Source organism: Cyanistes caeruleus, chromosome 32 (genome assembly GCF_971803275.1).
Source record: "Cyanistes caeruleus chromosome 32, bCyaCae1.hap1.1, whole genome shotgun sequence".
Classification (NCBI taxonomy): domain Eukaryota; kingdom Metazoa; phylum Chordata; class Aves; order Passeriformes; family Paridae; genus Cyanistes; species Cyanistes caeruleus.
The window spans coordinates 77,966-95,883 of record NC_141733.1 but is presented as its reverse complement, the minus strand read 5'-3'; the positions used below and the strand labels follow the sequence as shown (position 1 = coordinate 95,883).

Below are 17,918 nucleotides of genomic sequence, written 5' to 3'. Positions count from 1 at the left end.
GCCGCACCACGCGGCCCACGCAGACCAGGACAGCCCCCAGCCACCCCCCCACGGCCACCAGCGCGGCCACGTCGGGGACCCGCGCTGTCCCCACGGGCCTCCCCAGAGTATCGTTGTGGCCACCAGCCGGGGCCAGCGGAGCCTCCCCGGGGCACCGGGAGCCTCCTTGGGGGTGCTGGGGCAGCAGCAGCAGCAGGAGCAGCCCGGCCGCCCGCATGGCCCTGGCAAGGAGGCGTGTGAGGGGACGCACCGTGACCCCCCCTCGGTGCCGGTGACACGTGGGGTGGCAGCAGGGGGGTGGCACTGGTTGCTGTCTCCGTGCTGCGGGGGGATCACAGCTGTCCCCAAGTCACAGCAACCCCCAAGCGTCACACGCAGCCCCCCTGGGACCCCTCAACAGCCAATGCACTGGGCACACACTGGTTTTTACTGATGCTGGCAGCACCTCGGTGCAGGGACATGACAGGAATGGGGACAAGCTCCCAGAAAATGGAGCCAAAAAGTCTCTGGCTGGGCTGGCACCCATGCAGCACAGGGCTGGGTGCTCTGAGACTCCCAGCAGCTGCTGCTCCCACCCCCAGCACAGCAAATCCCTTGGAGAATCTAGGATCTGTGTGAAAACGGTCCCTGCAGCATTCCTGGGACCCCACACTGGGCCCCTTTTGGGGTGTCCCTGCTGGGGAGGGGGCTCACGTGCTCTCAGTGCCCCCCCCAAGCTCCAGTGCCCTTCGGGCCATCTCCAATGCCCCCTCCCGGGTCTGGTTCCCCCCGATGAAGCCGCTGGCGTGGACGAAGATGCAGCCGGGAATTCCAGCCAGCTCCGAGAGCGCCTCATCCCGGAGTCCCCGCCAGGCCTCGGGCAGGGGGAGCCTGTGGGGGGACAGATGTGTTGGGAGTGACCCCGGCCCCACGGGGGGCAATGGTGGGACATGGGGAGGGGTCTCACCGACTCTGGAAGCTGTGGGGGGCTGTGGGGACGCTCTGCACCCGCCACTGCCCGCCCCGGTCCGGGAACAGCACGAGCTGCAGTGGCTTGGGCAGGGCCAGCTCCCGCTCCAGCTGGAACAGGTGCTCCTTCCAGGGACAGCCACCCTGGGACAGCTCCAGGACCTGCCCACTGGCATCCACCTGCACAGGGGACACGGGGGTGACTCCTGAAACCACCCGGGGCTCAGTGTCCCCAAACATCCGAGTGGCCTCCAGCAGGGGTGCAGGGGCCCCTCCCCGGGAGGTTTCTACCAAAGGGATTTGGCCTCCCCACGCCCCAGTTCTCCCCCAGAATTCCAGATTCTGCTGGGCTGGCTTGGCATTACCTCGAAGCGGTGCCGGACAGCCTCTTCCACCAGCGCCCTTGCTGGCAGCCAGGCCCGGTGGTAGAAGTCCAGGCGCTGCAGGAACTCGCTGCCTGCCAGCTCCATGGCCCTCCTGAACCCCGCCTGGGGACACGGGGGTCAGCAGTGTCCCTGAGCACTGTGTCCCTAAGAGGGGTGTCCCTGGGGGCTGTGCCCACCTCGGTGTCCTGGTCGGGGTCGTTCCAGCGGGGGTTCAGATGCCCCACACGGGCACTCAGAGTGGTGCTCAGGGCGTAGCGCGGCTCCCCCGCCGCTGGCGCAATCCCGTTGTCCATAGCATCGACCTCCTCCACAAAGTTCTCGTACAGCTGGGGACAGGGAGGGGGAAAGAGGGGACAGAAGAGGGGGAACATGAGGAACAGTGAGGGGACAGCAAGACAGAGCAGTAAGGGGGCAGTAGAGGGGGGACAGGGGGAACAGCGGGGCAGAGGGGACAGTGAGGGGACAGCAGAGCTCAGCCTGGCTGGAAGCCCAAGCTGCCACAAACTGGTCCCCTTTCCCACCAAGGACAAGCCCTGCGCAAGACTGTGACCCTGGCAGGGTGACAGACCCCCTGTCACCTTGTCATAGAGCGCTGTGACCACGGGCCCATCCTCGGGCTGCCCCAGGAGCCCCGCGAGGATCTGGGACCCGAAATGACAATAGACGAGCCCGGCGCTGCTCAGCTTCGTGCTCCAGGGCTTGTCCGGCCGCAGGCTCCGCATGGACTCCGTGAAGGACCTGTGGGGCCACACGGTCACCCCGCGGTCCCCCGGGGATGCCGCTGTCCCGGGGGGCGGTGTCTCACCTCTGGTGGTGGTCGTAGCGGTGCCGCCCCGGGTCGTACTCGCCCCCCACGTCCACCACCACGTCACAGGCGGCCAAGAGCTGCGGGTCCCGCGTCCGCACGATCTCCGCGTCCTGCAGGGGACACCGCGGTGAGGATCCCCAGGGCCACCGGGAACCCCCGGGAGCGGCTCCTGCTGACGAGGGACACCGGGGAGGGACCCTGAGGAAGGACAGGGGACACCAGGGTGACCCCCAGGTGGGACCGGGGACACAAGGGAGGCCGCTGCGCGGGCTCAAGTGTCCCCACGTGGGACCGAGAGAGAAGCGACCCCGGGAGGAAGACCCCGGGAAGCCCGCACGGTTCCCCCGTCCCGTCCATGCCCCGGGCGGAACCCCGAGCCGGGCGCGCTGCCGGTGCCCCCGCACGCTGCGCCTTACCCGGTAGCGGGGCAGGAGACGCAGCAGGAAACACGCCAGCGCCTCGTCGCAATGGAAGGTGCCGTCGTGGGTGCCGATGCGAGCGGCGGGCTCCGGGTGCGGCCGCTTGTGCCCGGTGCCGGTTCCTGCCCCGGTGGCCGCCATGACCACGGCTCGGGCGGCGCGCGCTGCCCCGCGCATGGCGGGGAGGCCCCGCCCCCCGAGCCCCGGCCCTCATCAGCATAAACCCCTCCCGCCATTTCCGCCCCCCCCGCTTGCCCGAGTGCGCACGCGCAGAGGCCGGGGTGAAGGCGCCGGTTGGGTGTGGCGAGCGCCCTCTGGCGGCTTGGGCCGGGCACACGGGGACAGCGGGACATGGGGACAGCCTTCACCTACCTTTGGGACAGACACACACACTGCTGCACAGCCCCCCTGGGGACACAGGAATGGAGACACAGGGATGGATGGCCAGACACACGAGTCTGGAGCGGAGTTGATTTGCCCAAGCAGGAATTTATTGGCCAGAATCAAAGACCCTCCGGACACTGGGGACCCTCCGGCCATTGGTCATGGCCCAGGGGGGCTGTGGTGACTCTTCCCAGGTGTCTGGAGCCTCTCAGCTGCCAAACCCCCCTTCCCAGAGTTTGCTGTGGGTAGGAACGAGGGCTTGGAGCTGCCTCCAGAACGTGGCAGGAGGAGGAAGCCAAGCTGGAACTGGGGTCCCTGCCCCAGCCCAGGGGTCATCATCTCATCCCCCAGAGGGGTCCAGCTCCAAAGTGGGGGTGTCACCTGGAGATCTCATTGCTCCCCCATTCCCAGGGAGTGCAAACAAAGCTCATCCTGCTCTTCCCTTTGAGGGCCGAGGACAAAGTTTCCCCTCAAGGGGCTTTCTCAGCTGCCTCTGGCTCATCCCAGTCTGGCAGCAGCAGCACACTGGATGTGTGGGAGTTGTGGGGACATCGCCCATGGCACCTGCTGGCTGGGATTTGGGGTGTCCGAGCCCACGGCTGCTGTGGGATTTCGGGGGGATCAGAGCTCCGCATCCACATCAGCACCCCGAGTTCATCTCCTAGCACTTCCCCTTCCCAGCGTTCGGGAAGAGTTTCGAGGCAGCTCAGCCCCAGAACATCCACGGGGGGATCCAGCTCTCGGAAGGGGAAAAACCCGAGCGGAGACACCAAACCCCGGCCCGGCTCGGGCTCAGCCCCCCGATCCTCCCAGCACAGCCGGGCGCGGCTCCTCCCTGCTCCGGGGCACCCAGGGCCGGCGCTCAGGAGATCTCGTTGCCGAACACCTCGAGCAGCAGCGGCGTGAGCTGCATGCTGTGCTCGGGCTGGAAGGCCAGGCAGCGGTACTGCCGCGAGTGCTCCTCGTTCAGGCTGCGCAGGTCCGCCAGCTTCTGGATCATCTTGGCGTAGAGCAGGCGGCTGCCGGGCGCGGCGTGCCGGGCGCGGATGTAGCTCTGCAGCACCTCCGAGAGCCGCTCCTGCAGCGCCTCCACCCGCTGGGGCTCCCGCACGCCCGGCCGGTCTGCGGAGAGAGGATTCCCTGCCGCTGTGGGGTGAGTCCCTTCCTTTCGTCCCTTCTTAGGGCCAGCAGTGCTTGGGGGTTTTCCCTCCCTTTTGTGGGTTTTTTGGATTTGAGGTTTTCCTCTCCCTTCTGTGGGTTTTTAGGGTTTGGGATGGGTTTGTCCCTACCTGGGGACAGGATGCAGATGGCCATGAGCAGCACGTGCTCCTCCTCATGCAGGTTCAGCTTCTTCAGCCCCACCTGGAACTTCACCAGTGGCTCCAGCAGGTCCATGCTGTGCCCAGCTGTGGAGAGAACGGAGCCTCAAAGGGGCTCTGGAAGAGGCTCTTTTCCTCTGCAAGGGGATTTTTCCCTTTGAAATGGGATCTCCTTTCCCTTAGAAGGGGATAGTTTCCTCTAGAAGGATTTTTTCGGACACATTGGGGTGGCACGGGGGCCGTTGAGGTGGCACTGGAGAAATTAATGCACCACTTGTCATCTTCCAAACCCCCAAAATTTGGGGCAGGACCACCCCCTTTCTCAGCACAAAACCAGGTGTGGAGGGAAGGCTCAACGGTGAAAAAAAACCAGGGAATTTCGGGATTTGGGCTGGGATTCCCTTACCCTTGGTGACATCGCTGACCCTGTACTTGAAGTCGCTGCTGCCGCAGGTCCAGGACATGTCCTCGAGGGTGAAGGACTGGTTGGAGCGCAGCATGATCACCTCGATGGCGCTGCACTTGAGCAGTACGATCTGGTCCTCCGCAGACAGATCCCTGCAGGGGGATTTGCCCTCTGGATGGGGATTGGGATGCTCAGGGGACAGAGGGGACACAGGGCAGGGCCAGGAGGAACTGATGCCCCTCATAAATTCCCATTCCAGGAGGGTTTTTTTGGGTGTGTTTTTGCCTCAGATCTTGGGGTGAACAGAACCTGAGGCCCCTCATGAGCCACTCAAGTGCTGCAGGAGCTCTGGTGTCTCCCTGCTGGAATTTGTGTGTGTTTTCTAGAGCATTTGGGAAAGAGAAGAACCCCAGGGAGGGGGAGAGACAGAAAACAGAGCTGGGAAGGGGAAACAGGGAAGGGTGTGAGGGGCAGCACAGGATTCCCAGGAGTGGGAAACACCAGGTTTGGAATGCCAGGCCTCACCTGAATCCCGGGATCATCTTGGCAAAGCCGATCACCTTCTGGATGCTGTAGCTGACCAGGTCAGCCAGGTGTGGAAGCATGGAGAGCTGCGAGAACTCCAGGTTCATGGAGGAGCTCTCGTCCTGCTCCTCAGGCAGCCCCAGGCTGGGAAACGGCGGTGGCTCCACGGAATCTGTGGGGAGGGAAACGCTGAGGGGACCCTGTGTGCACATCAGTGAGCCTCCACAGGATGTGAGAAAACGCTCTGGAATGCCAAAGTTGGGTGGAAGTGTTGCATTTCTGCCCCTGCGACCTCTGGAGGGGTGAGAGAAGGGAACCTGGTTTTGAGGCCAGGTTTTCCACAGGATGTTGGGGTTCAGGGCTGGTTTGGGATCCCAGTTTGGGAATGTGGGATGAGGATGAAGAGGAGGAAAAAGAGCAAGGCAGACCCTTGCTGGGGTTAATTTGGGCTCTGGCACATTCCCCACCCCTAGAATTTGGGGCATCACCTCCAGCCCAAAGCGAGTCCTGGGGTCCCTCCCTGGCTGCCAGTCCCACTTTGGGGCCAGGAGGGAGTGGGGCACACCTGGGAATGTGCTGAAGGCCTCAGAGCCGAAGAGATCCGAGGAATCCTCCGATGACAGGTCCTGGGTGAGCAGGGACGAGGATTTCGTGGCCCCTCTGCTGCCAGGGTGGCTCCTCACAGGGGGCTGGGGGAGAAAACAGAGAAAGCTCCCTGAAGAGCAGGGCGGGACAAGGGTCTGGTGAATTTTGTGGGGGGAATTCGAGGGATAGAAGAGAATTTTGAGGTCAGTACCCGAAATTTAGTGAAGTCAGCGTAGGTGGGGTCGTAAGTTTTGCGATGGGCCTCGAGCAGGATGTCGATGACTTTCTGCTGCTCCTCTGAGAGTTTGGGTTTGAGGCTTTCCCTCAGTGCTTCCTCCTCCTTCCTCTTCAGGATCAGCTCCCGCTTCCTCTGCACCTCTTCATCTGTCAGGATGACTGGGAAAGGAAAAGGGCTGGAATTAGGGGTTGGAAAGACCCCGGGATGCCACACCCAGCCCCTGGAAAACCACTTTTTCCACCCAGAAAAATCCCTTTTCCCTCCTGCAGCCCCTTGGCCCCGGTTTCCTGCTGTGCCAGGAGGTTTCTGGTGCTTTTTGGTGAGGCTCTGGGGGCAGCGAGGCCGTGCCAGCCGTGCCTGCTCTGCTCCCTCCCTGTTTGCTCAGCACTCTCAAATCCCGATCCCAAAACCTCTGGGACTGCTGGGTTCACCCAGCTCTGGCTCCTCTCAGCTGCCAGCTGCCACTAGGGGTGTCCAGCGCTGCTTCAGGGCAGTTTTAATCTGATTTTTAAGGTCAAGGCACAGCCAAACCTCCCCGCCCTCAGGGTTGGGGATTTATGGCTTTTATTGGGGTGGTGGCGCTCAGCAGCGGCCAAAGGTTGGGCTCCACGGAAGGCTGGGCCTGTTTATTTAGGGAAAAGGAGCAGCTAGGGGCAATTTGGGCTCAAATCTTCACTTTTTTATCAACAGCTCCAGGCCCTGAGCAGCTGAGAGAGGCTGTAAGGGAAAAAAAGCTGCAGGGAGCTGCAGAAATCTCTGGGGTCACAACTCCTGAGAGCGCAGGGTGGGACAGAGCCCCCTAAAACCAGGGGTTCCCTTTCCTCAGCCCTTTCTCCAGGCACTGGAGACCCTCCAGGGGCTGTTTGTGAATTCCCTGGGTGCAGGGATCTGATGCTGGGAGAGTCAAGGTGGAATTTAGGGCGAGAGGTCGGTGAAGGGCAGCGGAAGGAGCTCAAGGCAAGGAACCCTTGGCCTCCCCTGCTCCTTTGGCCAAGGGCGATTTTCCATTCTCCATTTTCCAGCCTTGCACAATCTCAGAGGGGCCTGGGACACTCAGAAGGGGCTGAAAGGTCGCTCCCACCTCCACCACTGACAGCTCCGTGGCTGCCTGGGGAGGAAAATCAGGATTTTGCTGTTCCCCCATCCCAGTTTTTATCACAAAAAGCATCAGATCCACGGGGGTACTGCCTGCTCTGGGTCACCCATCCCTGGCCCTGCACAAAGAGCAGGGAGCTGTTAACAATCCACAGACAAGGATTTTTAGGGATTATTAGGGAAGCATCCAAGGGAGCCCAAACACCCCTGAGCCCCTCCCTCAGCTCCAAGCAGCTGAAAAAAGGCAGAACAGGGGTAATTCCACACTTTCTGCCCACCGCAGGTGAGAAAGGCCAGATTTCCCACCCCATTGTCCAAGGGGAGGAGGCAGAGAGGAGGGGACAGGCCCTGCCCTCCCCAAGAGCCAAACAGGAGAATTCCCAAATCCCACAGCCTGCAGGGGCATTTTCTCTGCCTGCCACCCCCTGCTTGGCCCCAGACAGGCAGGAACCCACAAATGTTTGCCCCGGTGGGTGGCTCAGGGCTGGAATTTGGTCGGAGCCCAAATTAACCCCGGCACCAGGCTCTGCCCCGCTCCTCTCCCACACTGCCAGCCTCGAATCCCTGTGGAAAACAAGGCCTCAAAACCTTCCCAATTCCCTTTTTCCACCTAAAAATAACCCCAACCCTTCGTCCTCCCTCGTTTTTTCAGCTGCAAAGTCCACTTTTAGCTATTTTTAGCCTCTCTGGGTCAGTTTTGGTTAATCCGGGCAGGACTTGCTAACGGGGCCGTTTACACGTTAACTCCTGTGGGGAAAACATGGAGAAATCGTGGAGAAAAACCCCTGGAATTACTGCCCAGGAACTTTCCAGTCCTTTCTGGCTAATTAATTGGCTGCTGGTGCAAATTAAAGCATCTCCCTCATTAGGGGCTCCTCAAAAACCAGGGACAACTCCACAAAATTTGGGGACAGCCAGTGTGGGGTGTGGCCTTCTCCTCCCTCATCAACCTGCCAATCCCAAAGAATAAAATCCAGGGATTTCCATCAGGAACACTGAAAGTTTAAGCATTTATTAACCCGCAAACACCTACAAATTCAGATTTTCTGGAGGCCCCAGGGTGACATCAGGCTCTGTTTGCGCCCTGTTTAGCACATCAGGGAAAGGGCCTTGCTTCCATATCCCGAATTTCCAGCTCCATGGACACCCTGGCCACAATCTCCCAGCAGAAAATATTTGGTTGGAGCTCTCCAGGAGCACCCAGCTCCTCCCCAGCACCTCAAACACGATTTATTTTTAAAAGCCACTTATCTCTAAATACACCCAGAGAAAACAAACATTTGGGCCACATTTGTGTGTTTGGACTGGGTTTTAAAACCACTTTAATTCCCTCTGCTGTTGACTTAAGTCCCTGCTTTATCCCACATGGAAAAAAGGTTTAGGGAAAAAAAATAATCCCAGAGGAAGAAGAGGAAAACCCAACCCGGCTCCATGAGGATGGGGAAGCTCATCCAGCTCTCCCCATGGAGCATGGAAAAGAAGATTTTCAGAGCCATTGGGAGATATAGAGCTGGTTTTCCTCAAAAAACCAGGAGAGCCCATGGGAAAACAACTCCTGGATGGGCAGGAATCATTAAACCAGCTCCTCTCAATCATTACCTGCTGCTTCCCCTGCCCTTTGCATTCCCCCGGGATGGTGCCAGTGCCACCCCTGGCTGCAGGGACGTGGAAAAGGCCCCCAGAGCATTCCCAGTGTCATTCCCACGAGCTGGACACTCACATTCCTTCATCATTCCGATGTCCACGCAGCGCTTGAGCCGGCAGGCTTGGCAGTGCCGCCGGTTGTCCTTGGTGATGTGGCAGTCCCCACTGAAGGGACAGGTGAACGTGGCCTTCTTCTTCATGCTCCTCCTGGAAAAGGGCAGGAAAAGCGAAAAAGCCCCTTTTTGGGCTGAACTCTCACTGCTCTGGCTGATGCTCCAAACATCAGTTGAGCTGGGAGATTTGAGCACTGCTGGAAAAGGAGAATTTTTCAAGGGGAAACATCCAAGGGGTTCAGCCACAGCTTTATCCTAAAAGGGTTTGGTGGGAATGACCTTAAAGCCCCTCGATCCCACTCCACAAAAACAGGCTGCCCTAAGCCCAGCCTGCTGGCTGGAGAAGGTTCTTGGGTCCAAGCAGGGATTTTTAAGGCCAGGAGCGTGGAAGGATTGCGGGATTGCAGAGAAACCCCCCCCCGGCAGCAAAGAGCCCCAAGCTGGGGCTGTGTGGTTTAAACCCAGCCGCCCTAAGCCCGGCTTTGCTGGCAGAACTGGCCTGAGCACATTTTGGGTGTGCAGGGAGAGGAATTCTTGCTGCAGGACACAGGGAAAGGAGCCCGAAAATGACAACCCTGGGCTGTGGAGAAACCACAGCGGAACGGGAACGTGGAGCCACCGGGACAAAGGGTCAGGGCCAAAATAACCCAGGAAAAAAGGGTCAGAGCCTTCCAGGACAAAGGGTCAGAGCCAAAATCTTCCAAGGAATAATGGTCAGAGCCAGAATTTCCAATGAAAACGGGTCAGAACCTTCCAAGACAAAAGGTCAGAGCCAAAATCTTCCTGGGATAAAGTGTCAAAGCCAGAAACTGACAAGGAAAAAGAGTCAGACTCTTCCCAGGACAAAGGGCCAGAGCCAGAATTTCTGAGGAAAAAGGGGGGTAGATAGGATATTGGGAAGAAATTCCTCCCTGTGAGGCCCTGGAAAAGAATTCCTGGAAAAACTGTGGGTGCCTCATCCCTGGAAGTGCCCAAGGCCAATACTCAGATAAAAAAATGGGTTAAAAAAATAAAATCTGGGTAAAAAATACTAAATAGGGGTAAAATATGTCAATTATGCGTTCAAATATTGAATATGGGGAAGAAAATATTTAAAAATGGGTAAAAAAAAAATCAAATATGGGTAAAAATCTTTAAGATTTCCTCTGGCTGCAGTCCCAGGAATTAAAAGATGGTTTTAGAAAGGGAGATGTAAACAGAGCAGCTTCACTCTGCCTTTACCTGCCGGGAATTTGGGATTTTTGGGAATTCATCCCAGAAAAATGGATGGCAGAGCCCTGTTTTTCCCCATTCATCCAAAACCTTTGGAACTTTGCTGTTCCCAATGGGGGACAAACAATCCCAGCACTCAGAATTCATCCCTGGACACCCCCAAATTCCCAATTAAGGTGCACAAAAAGCTCCTTTTTTCCACAAAAACTTAGGAAAAGGCCGGGGATGCACAAACAATGAGGCCTTGGAGCAGGGAAAAGCATTCCCGGGGCTCGGGACAGGCCAAAATTCCAGGTTTGGAATGAAAATTGCAGCTTGGGTGGTTCTGGAGGCTCCCAGGGTGACACCAGAGCCAGGCTGGGCTGGAATTCCATGGAAACTTCCCAAGCCACCCATTCCCAGGCAGATTTGGGATCCCAGGGGCTAAAAATAGAGGATTCCAAACCTCATTCCCAGCCTGGAATGAGGGAATAGTGTTGGGAGTGGGGAGAGATCCAGGATGAAGTGGGGACGGGGGCAGAATTCCCAGAATGACACAGAATTCCCTGGAAATGCTGGATTTTGGAAGAGCTGCTCCAGTGGATCCCCTGCCCCTCCTCATCCCCCAGTCCCAGAGGTTTTTGAGAAGATTTTAGGGCTTTTTGGCTCAGGAAAAATCCCAGTCTGTGACTCCAGGGGAGTTTCCCACACACTCCCCACTTTTTCCAGAGTGCTGCAAGGCTCCCAGATCCATGGAAAACTCTGGAAAAATAGGGAAAAAACCATCTCAAGATTCCAAACCCACAAAAAAGCCCATCGATTTTTTAAACCACAGGAACGCGGCACCACCTGGAATTCCAGGCCAGTTTCGGGACCCCATTGGATTGCCATTGGGACTCCCAAGGTTTTCTGGGATGAGGCATTCCCAGGCTCACCGGAAGAAGCCCTTGCAGCCCTCGCAGGTCATGGCGTTGAAGTGGAAGCCGGTGGCTCTGTCCCCGCAGACCCCGCAGATCCTGGAAATATTCCGCTCAGGATCTCCACTGGGATCAGCCAGGGAGGTGCTGGAAGTGCCCGGATCCATGGCTGGAAGGGGGGAAAAGACTGGGATTTGTCACGAATGTTCAGGACTTTTCATTCCACCTGATTTGGGGCAAGATAGGGGGCTTAGTCCTAAAATTATCTCTAAAATTCAGGATTTTTCCTTGGATTTCCCCTGGTATGGGCAAGGAATTTTTATTCCCATTGGCTCTGGGCATTAAAAGCACCCCAAAAATTCCAATTTTTGGGATTCTGGAATGCCGGGAAAGCTCTGGGATTGGAAGAGGCTCAATTAACCTGGCTTAATCACTAATGAGGCAAAACAGCCTCATTTCCAACAAATCCCACCGCTCCTTTTAAATGGGAAAATCCAACTGTGCAGAAATTTTCCCAGGATTTTCCCAAAAAAAAGATCCCTCCAGCACCACTGTGGTCACTTCATGGTAAAGCTTTCACCCTTTTCCAAGGAAAAACTCAAAAAAACCCCTAGGAATGGGAATTTTTCCCACAGAATCTTCCCTGGTATCCCCTGAACCCTTCCTGGATTTCCTCCTCTTGCCCCAAATCCTTCCCCTTCCTCCTTTATTTCCCAATCCCTAATTCCAGGCTGTCCAAGGAATTCTTCCTCTCATATCCCCCAAAAAAATCCAGGGACGGCCAACAGGCAGAATCTGCCCCTGCTTGTGGCAAATTCCAGAACTCCTCCGGAGCTTCTCCCTGGATTTCGAAATATTCCCAAACAGGTTCTGGCTCCCTCTGGAGAGAGAAAACCATCCTGGGAAAATGCAATTACCAGGAATTTTCAATGCCCTTTTCTTTTTTTTTTTATTTTTACATCTCCAACCTCCCTTGGGCTTTTTTTGCTCCAGAGGAAGGAAAATTCCAGCAAAATGCTCCTGAAATTTACACTGGAAGATAGGGGAAAGGAGCTGGAATTTGGGAAATTTCAACCTTAATTCCCTGGATTGGAGCAAAGATTATCTAAAGTTGCTGGGACAGGACCTCTGGGAAGGTTTAGGGCAGATTTTAGGGAAAACTCCTCGTCCAGAGGGTGGTCAAGCACTGGAAAAGCTTCCCAGGGAACGGGCAGGGCCCCGAGTCTGCCAGAGCCCAAGGAATTTTTGGGAAACACTCTTGGATATTTGGGATTTTTGTGTCCAGTGCAGGGCCAGGAGCTGGACTGGATGATCCCAACTCAAGATTTTCCAAGATTCCAGCTCCTCCCTGCAAGGAAGAGTCCGGAATCCAAGGCCTTGGGACCCCACGTGGGATCGGGGCCTTTCCAGGCCACGGCCCTGCCCCACAATAAACTCATTTCCCAACATTCCCGATGGTTAAAGGCCAATTTCCAAACCCATTCCCAGCAGGGGAAACCCTATGGATTTGACTGAGGGGGATTTTTGGTGTGGGATGTCCAAAATCCACCCCAAATCCACCCAAAATTCACTCCCAATATCCAGCGTGACAGGAGTGAAAGAAAATCTGATATCATCCCCAAACCAGGAATATTTGCAGCTCCAAGGCCTTCCCAAAAACTCCAGTCTCTAAAAGCCTCCAGGGACGTAAACCCAACCCAGTGCCTGTTAAACCTCCCCAGCAATTGCCAATTTTCCTTGGAAAAGGAGTTTTGGATGGGATCACAGCCCCCGTGCTGCTCAGAGTCCCCAAAAAGGGGCTCCAGACCCCAAACCAGGTGATGGGGAGGGCGACAAGGATGAGCTGGATCCCAAATCCCAGCTTTCCCCACCTGTCTGGACAAGCCAGGAGGAAAATTCCAACTGATCCCAGCACGTGATGGGGCCCAGCCCTGCCCCACTCCTTCCCTGGCAATTCCCCTGCTGTTCCCCTTCCCGAGAGGAGCAGCAGCATTCCTAGCCCAGCTGGAGCAGGAATTGCTTTTCCCAGCTGTTCCTGGGCTGCAAAAAGATCCCAAAATGACATTTTTGAAGCTGTGAGCAAAACCCTGCCCTGGACCTTTTCCCTCTCCTTCAAGGATCCCAAATCCCCCTTGGATTCAGGGACCAGACCCTGCCTCGCCCTTTCACTGCCAGTTTGGGACACAACCGTTCCCAACTTCCCTGGTTGGAAATGCCACCCCTGGGAGCAGCAGGAAGAGTTTTGGGAGCGGGGAAGAGAATTTCCTGGGAATGAAGCAGCACCAAAATCCCAATTTTTGGGCCTTGTCCCAGGCAGTGTCCCCAGGAGCAGCAGGGCAGGACAGGGGCCGCCCTGGGCAGCAGCAGGACACAAATCTAGGTTTTTCCCATGGAATTCTTGGAGTGTCCCAGCCTCTCAGGAAGGGATTGTGAAGCCCAGGATGCCCCCAGGCACAGGAAATGCACCAGAACACCAGGAGAAAATGGGAAAAGACTGCAAAATTCCAGAAAATCTACACTGGGAGAGGCTCTCCCTATGGAAAAAATTCCCAAAGCAGGGGTGGAAGGACAGCACCAGCCCCACACTGTGGAATCAAATCCTCTTTTTGTGCTGGAAGCAGCCCCGGAAGAGCCCTGGAAAGGTGTGGAGCCACACAGGTGATTCCCACCTGTGGCAATTCCCAGGAAATCTGGGGTTTGCTGTCCCCTCCCGGGGCCACCCAGCTGGTCTAAAAATAGAGCTCCCGAACAGGGGATTTATGGAGAGAGGACGGATTGTTTGTAACGAGTTCTCTTGGGCTACAGGGACAGGAGAGCCCAAATCCCTTCCCTGGCATGTGCCTGGAGGAAAAGGGAATTTTAACAGAAGGCCCCACCTTGGAGCTGGAAAAGAAGCCATTAGAGGCCCCAGATCCCTGACCATTCCCTATCCCTGGGAATATGCCCGGTGGAAAAGGGAATTCTCATTCCCCAGAACCTCAGCTTGCCCAAGGAAGGAGGAGGAGGAGGAGTGGGAATGATGCAGCAGCCAGAGCTGTTGCAGCCTGGAATTGGGAAACTGGAGCAGCAGCCACACCTGGGGCATGGAGAAGGTGGGAAAACACTCAGGAAATGGCTCAAACTTTTCCAGAGAAAAGTTAGGAAGGCTTCCTGTGCCAAAAATCCCTTTTCCACCCAGTTGGCCTCTGGGAAGCAGGAGCACACTCAGGAATCACTCCCGGAAAGGAGAATCCCTCCCCAGTGTCGCTGTCCCCCTGCCCAGGAGAATGTGGAGCAGCTCCTGGGATTCCTGGGAATGAGGAAACAGCTTTGGATGTGCAGATAAAGGTTCTAGGTGTTGTTTTCCACCACTTCTATGGGTGAAAATTGTGAAATTGGAGCAGCGGTCACACACGGAGCACAGAGAGAGTGGGAAAAATCTCAGGAAACAGCTCAAACTTTTCCAGAAAAAGGCTAGAAATACCAAAAATCCCTTTTCCACCCAATTTGCCTCTAGGAAGCAGGAGCACACTCAGGAATCACTCCAGGAAGGGAGAATCCCTCTGCAGCGTTGCTATTCTCCTGCCCAGGAGAACACGGAGCAGTTCCTGGGATTCCTGGGAATGAGGAAACAGCTTTGGATGTCCGGAAAAAAAAAATCCGGGTGTAGTTTTCCACCCCTTTTCCGTTTATTAGCGGCAAAAAAGAGCGAGGGTTGAGCTGATAAGGGCTGAGATAAGAGAAAGGGCCTGAGGAGGAGCTGAGTCAGCAGAGGCTGGAGATGAAGCTGTGGCACCGGCAACATCCCGGCAGATTTTTTGTTCCATTCACACCTCAATTTAATCTTAATTTCCCTGGAATTTGCTCCCCTTGCTTTCCCCATATTTTCCCTGGATTTTTGCTCCTCTCACACCTCACTTTCAGCATCATCTCCCTGAATTTTTTTTTGTTGTTGTTGTTATTTTTAATACCCAGAACCATTTTCATTCCCATTCCTCTTCTTTTTAGGCTCCTATTTCTGTCCCAGCCCACCTCCAACTGAGATTTTCCCTCTCCCAATCCCTGACAATTCCAGAATTTCCCCTCAGGGAGCTTGGGCCAGCTCTGCTTTGGCCACAAAAGGTTAAAGAGGCCACAAGAGGTTAAAAATTATTCTCTGGAGCAGGATTAGCCATTAAATGGGAAAAAATGGATTTTCCTGGATTTTCCATGTATTCCTCCCTAAACACAGCAGGATTCAGGGAAACAGGAATCCAGCCACGATCCCAGGCGTGTTTTTATCTGGGAAAAATCTGATTTTTGGGATTTTTGTTATTGCTGGGACATCTCAGTCCTGATCTGGTCACACCCTGGAGATCTGGGGCAGACATCTCCCATCATCCTCATCATCTTCTCCCAGATTTTCCTCATGCAGGGATTCCAGAGGGAACCCAACCTCACCCTGGCATTTTTTTTTTCCTTTATTTCACCCCATGTCTGCCAGGTCCAGCCCAACCCCAGGGCTTTTTAAACTTTATTTAACTTTATTTACGCTCTTTTTTGCTCCCTTTGGTTTCCCCATATTTCCCTGGATTTTTGCTCTCCTCAGACCTTGGGGTTTCACCATCTCCCTAGATTTCTCTCCATTCACCCTTAGATTTAATCTTAATGTCCCTGGATTTTTGTCCCCTCACTGCCCAATTTCCCTGGATTTAATCTTAATGTCCTGGGATTCTTGCTGCCTTTGATCTCCCCATCATTTCCCTCGATTTTTCCTTCCTCCCTGGGTTTAAACCCCAATTTCACGGGATTATTGCTCCACTCACACCTCACTTTCCCCATCACCTCCCTGGATTTTTGCTCTCCTTGGCTTCCCCGGATTTTCCCTCCCTCTTCCCTGGGCTCAACCCCAGTTTCCCGGGGTTTAACTCCAATTTTCCTGGGTTTTCGTGTCCCGCCGCGGCTCCTTCCCCGAGCCGGAGGAAGATGAGTCACAGCGGCTCCGGGGGAGGAGGACACGCCGCAGAAACGTCGCCTCTCCCGAAAACCTCTTTCCGAGAAAAAAACTCAACTTTTCTCAAAGCTCCAGCCTTGAAAAGGAGAGGAAGGAGCGGCTCAGCCGCCTCTACCGGCCCCAAGAACTCTTTTGGGGTGCCCAGGGGAAGATCTCCCAGTTCCTGATGCATAAAAATCCCCCCGTACCTTGATTTTCCTGCTGCTGGCACGGCTCGGGATCGCTCCAAAATACGGGAAGGCACTGGGGAACTAAAAAGGAGGGTGATTAATGCCGTGCCGGGGGCTCAGCCCCCCGAAAAAAACCCGAGTTGGGATCTTGAATGTGGGCTTAAATGGGGCAGTTAACCACGAGAGCAGCCAGAAACCGTAAAACCGCCTTACAGGAAACCCTGAAGTCACACAAACACCCCCACAGCACCCAGGAACCCTAAAATCACCCTATAAAAAACCCTAAAGTCACATCAACACCCCCCCAGCTCCCGGAATTCCCCGGTTTCGAAGCCCCCAGAAAGCCCCAGAGGGGGGAGGCCGGTAGTGCCTTTCCGGGATGGGGGGACCCCCCAGAGCACCCCAAAACTCCCGGGTGAACTCAAATTTCTGGGGGCGGTATGGACTGAGACTAGACAGTCCCTGACCCCCCTAAAACCAGGAGCCACCCCCTGAACGGGACCGGGGCACCCCCAGCCCTAGGGGGACCCGAACTTTGGCTGGAGGGTCCCCAGCCGAGGGGGGGGGCACGGGGGGTCAGGGGGTCTCCAAAGCCCCAAAGCAGCACGGGAACACTGCGAGCCCAGAACAGGAAGCACCGGGGAGCGTCAGCGCCCGCCCCGTGTCCCTCACGCCGGCGGGGCCACCCCGTGCCCACATCACTTCACGCCGAGGGTCCCCCCACAGCCCGAATGCCCCGGGAACAGCCACCCCAGCGTCCCGGAGAGCGCCGGAGTGACGGCAGGCGCTGAGAAGGGCTGGGCTTGGCCCCGGTGCCCCCCGGCCCCGGTGTCCCCCCCGGTACCTGAGCCCCGGCCCCGCTGCTGCCCCTGCCCCGCCCGCTGCCGCCTTTTGACGGGAACCGGCGCCCCTGGCCTCGCCCACTCCGCGCCCGGCCCCGCCCCCTCCGCGCCAGGCCCCGCCCCCCCTGCGCCCCGCCCCGCCAATGCCAGCGCGGCACCGCCTTGGCCCCGGCCGCACGCACCATACAAGGCGAGGGTGGGCGTGGCCAAAGCGGAGGGGGCGTGGCGGGGAATTGCACGTGGCCCCCGGTAGCGCGGGGGCTTCCCCGGAGGGGCCGCTCGGGGTCCCGGGGCTGCTGCCCGCCCGCGGCCTTCCGGCTCCCCTCTGCCCACCCGGCTTCCTGCCGACCACCCACTGCCCACGCGGCTCTCGGTGGCCGCCCGACCCCTCTCCCACACCCGCCCAGCTGAGCAGGTGTCAGCGCCCGGCTCTTTGGGGGCTGCCACCCCTCCAGAAAGTCGTGTGGGCTCGGGCAGCCGATCCAGCTCCCAGTGAGTGCCCAGATCTATACTGGGACAGGGCAAACGCCACCAGTACCAGAGTGCCACCCCCAGCACTCCTGGTTCTTTGCAGGCTCCAGCTGCTCCCGTTGTCCCCGCAAAGCCCTGAGGGTGATACGAGCCTGGGGACTCACAGGACACCTGGATTTGGCTGCTCCTGAGAGATCTGAGAGTGTTTGGGACAGCAAAAACAGACCCTGAAAATCGAAAATCCCGTTATTGGTGACTTGGAATGTGGAATTTTGGGCAGAGCCAGCTCAGCCTAACCCAACCCAAAGGTGTTCCGTGTTCTGGGCACGCTGCGCCCCCAGTCTAAAAAATCGGGATATTCGGCAGTTTTCCTCTTCCCATCCTCAAACACCTACCCGGGATGAAGCCACTGCAACAGCGAATAAAGCATAGAGAAACGCTCCCAGAAAACTGCTGCTGCTGCTCCCAGGGTTTATCTTGTGTCC

At 56.8% G+C, this 17,918-nt stretch overlaps 2 protein-coding genes across 3 annotated transcripts; both read right to left on the bottom strand.

Moving 5' to 3' along the window:
* Nucleotides 1-406: 406 nt before the first annotated feature.
* On the bottom strand, nucleotides 407-2,760 carry MYG1 (MYG1 exonuclease). 2 transcript variants are annotated; one of them, XM_023943234.2, is made up of 7 exons: nucleotides 2,559-2,760; nucleotides 2,140-2,252; nucleotides 1,913-2,072; nucleotides 1,511-1,660; nucleotides 1,314-1,436; nucleotides 947-1,128; nucleotides 407-870 (listed from the first exon to the last, which is right to left on the bottom strand). In XM_023943234.2, exons 1-7 carry the CDS (start codon nucleotides 2,736-2,738, stop codon nucleotides 690-692), a joined length of 1,089 nt encoding a protein of 362 aa, XP_023799002.2. In that variant the 5' UTR covers nucleotides 2,739-2,760; the 3' UTR covers nucleotides 407-689. The 2 variants fall into 2 exon arrangements, with proteins under 2 accessions (XP_023799002.2, XP_086726604.1); XM_086870478.1 differs by lacking the exon at nucleotides 1,314-1,436 and having other exon boundaries at nucleotides 2,559-2,753.
* Nucleotides 2,761-3,030: 270 nt separating this feature from the next.
* VDR (vitamin D receptor) lies at nucleotides 3,031-17,037 on the bottom strand. Its single transcript, XM_086870480.1, has 10 exons — nucleotides 16,965-17,037; nucleotides 16,139-16,201; nucleotides 10,997-11,147; nucleotides 8,834-8,964; nucleotides 5,992-6,176; nucleotides 5,761-5,884; nucleotides 5,196-5,367; nucleotides 4,671-4,822; nucleotides 4,235-4,351; nucleotides 3,031-4,067 (listed from the first exon to the last, which is right to left on the bottom strand). The coding sequence occupies exons 3-10, from the start codon at nucleotides 11,143-11,145 to the stop codon at nucleotides 3,808-3,810; spliced, it is 1,290 nt and encodes a 429-aa protein (XP_086726606.1). The 5' UTR covers nucleotides 11,146-11,147; nucleotides 16,139-16,201; nucleotides 16,965-17,037; the 3' UTR covers nucleotides 3,031-3,807.
* Nucleotides 17,038-17,918: the final 881 nt, after the last annotated feature.